Below are 6,000 nucleotides of genomic sequence, written 5' to 3' on the forward strand. Positions count from 1 at the left end.
CTCTAATGCAAATTGACGAGGTATGTGCCAATCAAACGCAAAAAAATCCGGGCATCGCTAATATATAGGAAGCTAATTTCGCTATCGCAACAACAGTGCATAGAAAACATGGTGCGTATAACGCTGAAAATTGACGATAGTTAGCCGCACTGTTCTAACATTCTTTATTAATTGCAAGCGCGGTTTTATGCATCTTCAAATTGTGACGCTCGGTATCACTCAGCATCAAATGTTTAACTCCCGAAGATTCTTTAACGTCACACTGCTTTTACGATGATGAGCAAAGGGTCCCAGTGCAGTCTCTGACTTTGCGATCCCTGTCTAAATTTGCATATAGCGGATACGAACGACACGAATGAGTAATAAACTCCAACTTAAACTGAGAATGGTGCTCTCTAGGTTGTTCAGCATTACAGAGCAATCTCACTGGGGCGTGCAACTGGTTTCGCTACTTTACTTCTCTCAACAAGTGAAGTGATGTTAGGTTACAAAGGTAAAGCCGGCGCTTTAAATGACGCTTTCGATTTTTTTTTTGATGAAAATGTAAAACATGCGACCCTGCCAGGAATTTTTAGTCTCTAGCAAGCGCGGATGTAAATGCAGACTAACGATCCGCGACAAGTGCACACGCGAGCAAGGCAGGCGGATGCATGTACCATGTCTCAATTACCGTGTAGCATGCAGATGCTTGTGCAATTTTGCACTTGTGTCGTAGCTGAAAGAATACATTAAGTTTTTAGGATGGGAATTGATGGTTTTGTCCAAAAGTGCAGATGAAGCACTGACTGCTTGCAGAGCCTGCACATTAAAAGGAATGGGAGCGGCGAAACCCATCATTGCGAAATGATGGATCTTAGGTTAGTGTAAATCGATAAATGCTGCTTCGGTTTTCGTATAGGTGCAAAAATAAAAAGAAAGGCTTCCGCCTTAACTGTGGCAGCTGGGAATAATGGCGAAGTAAGAACTTTTAGGACTTGTTATCGCTAAATTGACGAAGGATCGATAAGTTTCGCAAGACAGAAAAGGGGGAGCTGAATCATTATTCTTTCTTGCTACTCTCACGCCGACGCTAAGTGACCTGACATAGGGGAATTCCACAGAATGGCCGAGAACATTAGCACATTAGCAAGAGTCCAAGCAGTATACTTTTTTTGTAAATTTGTGATTGGTAGAAGGCGTCTGCCAAGTATATGAAAGTTTTGAACTTTCTTCGCGTCGTTACGTGAATAAATTGAAGCAATACTCTAAGCGCGATCGAGATGCTTTGGCTTTGTATCGCATAGAATTATGACTCGCAATTTTCTACGGTGCCATCTCTTGAGGTAAGTCAGCTGGGTTTAGTGGCGGAGCATTGATTCAAGTGCTTCCCTGCACGTAAAATAGATTTGCTTCTTCCACTGGATTAGTTATAATTTATGATGACTTATGATTATGAATCTTATGATTTGTTTTGACACAAGACTTCGCTAAGCTATAATGGCACGAAAGCATTTCGAATTGCATATGCGTCATTAGTGCTCGTTATCAGAGTTCGTTTCACCATTAAAAAACCAAAGTTTCATCCACACTCATTTGATTGTTGTGTAAGGAAAGATAGGTATCCCACCTGCTCTTGCCTTTCATACAGGGTGTCCCGGCTAATTTTAGCATGAGTATAAAAATATGCGAATGCCACGTAGCTGGACAGAACTAACATACTGAAATAATTTTTTTCATTCCGTCTAATTAGATAACTAGTTTTAATTAATTATATAACTTCTGAAATATTATAGTTAGATTACAAGTGTCAATGAGAAAATTGTAGACCGACATGAAAAACTCCTGATACAGCTTTTTGTCGCTGAATATGTGCTACATAAAAGTGTTTGCTGCATAAAAGTGTTTATGTGCTACATAAAAGGCAAACTGCCTCGAGCAGCCATTCACGCGGCAATTTTGCGTGCATTTGCGGGCTTTTTCCACTCTCGGAAAAACATTTGTATGTATCACTCATACTTAAAACAGCGCCAAAAAGCACGGACAAGGGAGGACACAGGACGAGCGCTGTCCTGTGTCCGACACGGGACAGCACTCCTCCTGTGTCCTCCCTTGTTGGTGCTTTTTGGCGCTGTTTTAAATATGAATGATCCGTACCAACTAGCTCGCACCCAAACCCTTCTGAGTCAACTTTTATGTAGCCCGTACTGAGCAACAGAAAGCTGCATCGGCAATTTTTCATGTCGGTCTACAATTTTCTAGTTGACACTTTTAATGTAATTATAATATTTGAGAAGTTGTTTAATTAATTAAAACTAGTTATCTAATTACGCGTAATGAAAAAAATAATTTCGGTACCTCCAAGCGAAGGCTAACCACATTACCTTGGTTTTGTCCAGCTACGTGGCATTCGCATATTTTTAAACTCTGGTTAAAATTAGCTTGGCTACCCTGTATATTTCCTGTGGATGAGGGCTCTCGTTTGGATATTTACCGTCTCTTTTACATCCTCGCTGCAGTGCCTTGCTGCACGAACACAATGGCAACAAGGAGCAATTAAAATACTTCCGGAAATGTCTGCAGCCTGACATCTTCGCTTTCGCGGACAATTACCCAAGATTCAAAGAAAGAGAAAATGGAAATTGAGCCAACAGCTAAACAATACAAACGCTGCTATACATAGTCAGTCGCTCTGACAGCAATGGTCTGGTTCAGATATTTGAAGGTTGTGATTCGGTAACAATATCCGAGCACGCTCTGATAGAGTTCCGATTTTAACGCGATAGCGTTAAGGGCCCCCTGTCGCACAAAATGCGGCGTCGGCGTCGTAGCCAGGCGTTGGCGTCCTGTGAGCGAAAATTGCCGTATATATTTAGGTAGATGTATGTACTAGGCCGTGTCACATGACATGCGGTATATACTGGTTATATTGACAAACCAATCTATCACTAAAGTTGCTCATACCTTGTCTTACATTTTTTACAAAGTTATTACAGGAATGTTGAGAATGACAGCCGACAAATGTCTTGAAACAAAACAGCGACAGCGCTGGACTCTTATGTTAAATCTTCTCAAACTGCGAAAGAATAACCGACACCTGTGAATAATGCAACTTTTTTTTTCCTGTGGCGCGGCTCTGTAGTATCTCCGGGACCGGCCCATGCAAGAGGCCGAGTTTCTACTAGGAAGCTCTCCTTCGTGCATAGCGTTCGCTGCCAGATTTTCCCAGTAAACATAACGATTACATAAGCTGCGGTTGCCGGGAAGCGCGAGAACCAGTCATGGACCTTTGATTGCTATGGCGTCTCACTCTTAAAGGCGAAGCTTAAGCGTCCTCCAAATTTTCCTTATAATGATACGTCGAGAATGAGCGTTGCGCAACTGACTACTTGCCTTTGATGTCTGTCGTGGAAACTGGTAGAATAGCTTTGCTAACTTTAACACTAACACAGCAAATAGGCTTTTTTATCATTTCCGCCCATCTTTCATTCGCCCTAACGTGTTTCTTTGTTTCTTTTTCTCTCTATCCCCCTCCCCTCTTCCTCTCACATGACCGGCACGACGACATTCACGGCACGCACAGAGGAACCACTTATGTCGCGCCACCGTGCGGGCCACGTGTGCCGCGCCGCTGACGGATGGCGCCAACTGCACCTCGGTGACGCCGCAGACGCCCAAGTACTGCGGTAGCTGCCCAGGACGCCGGTGCTGTTTTCCAGTGCTCACCACGACCACCACACTACCTTTCCACTGCTTCGAGGATGGAGCCTGGGTGACACGCCACAAGGACGTCATGACCATCGTGCGCTGCCGATGCAAGCCCAAATGCTAGCGAACACATCGGCGCCATTTCTCCCATTCCTTCCTCCAGCTGTGGCTGTCCCTCAAGTATTTGTCACTTGTCTTCAGTGCGTCGCCAGGAGACAGCCGCACTCGGCGACTGTCCCCCATGCAAGCCCAAGTGCTGGCGCCCGGCGCCTGTACGCACATTTCCCTCCCTCACGACGAGTGCCCTCTTCTATGGGGCACTCGTACCTTGTTATCCTGCGCCCGGCAGGGCGAGGACTCACATGGACGGCGACGGCTGGCGACCTCATGTCGCCAACCGCTATATTGGAACAGCTATCAGCTGTATGGCAACCACTGAATACGCGAACTTGTGCGCGAACAGTGCTGGCAGCCGCATTTGTCTTTCGCCGTCACCACGCGCGCACTGCCCCCAGCTGCTGTGTCGCAAGTACCGGCAGCGCCCACTCTGCTATACTGCGAGCGTTCAAGACAGCCGTCATGGTGGTTCGCATTGCGCCGAAAAGTGTCAGTGAACTGTACAACACTAAAATGTTCGGTGCACGCGTGACTGTGGTGAACGCCTCGAACGATACCACTGGTGGCGAGCAAGCTGGTCAACTTGCGAAACCGTCTCGCCACCCACGCGCTACTCCCTCAGGTTTGAGGACACTTGTGAAAGATGTGGTACGCTCGATTAAGAACAATGGACAACTTGCACCTGCTTCATCTTGTGCCTCGCAGGCAATATAAATGTTTTGTGAAGACACTTATAAAGTCGCAGCAAAAAAACTGTTTTCTGATCCTCAAAAGAAAAGAGAGAGAGAGAGAGAAGAAGAAGGACGCACTGCGTGTCACCGGCTCTTGAGGGAGCCGCTTCAATGAAACATTTGATGCATGTGCGGGCCAATGTGAATTTTCCTTTCTGATCAGGAGCGGGAAGCTGCGATGCACTCGCCGTAAGATTTTATTCTGAAGGCTGTTTTAACGTGAAACTTGCAGTAAATGTTGAAAGCCATGGCATTCGCTTAAACAATGTCCATAATTATGAACTGTGTACGCAAAAATATGGCGCGAAATCCAATGTATTTGCGAACACTTACCATTCACGGCCGCAGTTCCAACGAACGCGTTTCTCAAGCGGCGTACCCAGGGTTAAAGCGCGAAGGTGTCTGGCCGACTAAGGTGTGCGACTACGTGACGTGGCTTGTAAATTGCACAACGATGACGTATCATGAACAACGTGGTGGGCCTCGTGGAAGCTTCTGAGTGCTGATGCCTCCCACAAGCGTTTGGTGTTTACGAAAACCTGCCCATTATCTAATATACAACATTTCTGCGGGGGACTGATGTTCTAAATGTTACGCAGACATCAGTGTCCCGCCTTGCTTGTTGATGTTAAAGATACTACGTGAAGACGGCACACGAAATACCGAGGACCATGTAATGTCATTACGCTGTGGCAAAATGTTCTTGTTCCTTACAACGTTAAGGTAGTGGCGCTATTTTGTTGTTGCATTTGAAGATCGTATTTTGTTTCTTTAAGTAAAGACAGAGTAGTTGATTGGTATCACAAGAAGCCGCATGTCGGTTCAATAAAAATGATGCTGTAACTTGTCACTGCTTCGTTCATCCTCTGCATGGAATCACAACTTTCTCACTTTTAGGTTGCGTGAAACACGGACACATGAGGCGCATAATTTTGTCGGTTTCAGACATCAGAAGAGGGACGCCAGAAAACACGAAAATTCGAGCCCAATGTTACAATTTTGTAAAAATTATTTTCCTCAAGATCTACTGACATTTCTTATATTCCATGCCACCGAGTGGCGCATCTTGTGTCAGCGGGGCACTACTTCGTGGGACCACTGACAAAGAGCAAGAAAAAGTCGAAAAGGATCTTTACAAAATGCAGCAGCCGGTGGTTCCAATATCTCGTGGTTGCTATATACATAGAATTAGCCTTATTTTCGGCCTGCTGGGGCACATCTGTGGAAGGTGACCAGAAAATAAAAAGCGATGTTTCTACCTTTCTGAAGGAATTTCGCTGCTTGCTGAAGCATTAAAATATGCATGGTGAAGGTTTGCATGGTGCATGGTGAAGCATGGTGAAGAAATATGCATGGTGAAGGTGAAGGTGCATGGTGAAGGTCGCATGTTCACAGCGTGAACATGCGACCAGGACAGGACGAGTTGGTGATTCAAACGGACACTGTACGAGCAACGCCTGTTTCTGTC

At 45.4% G+C, this 6,000-nt stretch overlaps 1 protein-coding gene across 1 annotated transcript in view; it reads left to right on the top strand.

Moving 5' to 3' along the window:
• Window positions 1–4,827, top strand: part of Ccn (cellular communication network factor protein Ccn) — a 168,847-nt gene extending 164,020 nt beyond the window's left edge. The window contains exon 5 of the mRNA XM_070529585.1: window positions 3,560–4,827. Coding sequence (XP_070385686.1) covers window positions 3,560–3,808 — 249 coding nt within the window. The 3' untranslated portion in view covers window positions 3,809–4,827. The remainder of the gene's footprint in view (window positions 1–3,559) is intronic.
• Window positions 4,828–6,000: the final 1,173 nt, after the last annotated feature.

This window comes from Dermacentor albipictus, unplaced genomic scaffold (assembly GCF_038994185.2).
Source record: "Dermacentor albipictus isolate Rhodes 1998 colony unplaced genomic scaffold, USDA_Dalb.pri_finalv2 scaffold_24, whole genome shotgun sequence".
NCBI lineage: Eukaryota > Metazoa > Arthropoda > Arachnida > Ixodida > Ixodidae > Dermacentor > Dermacentor albipictus.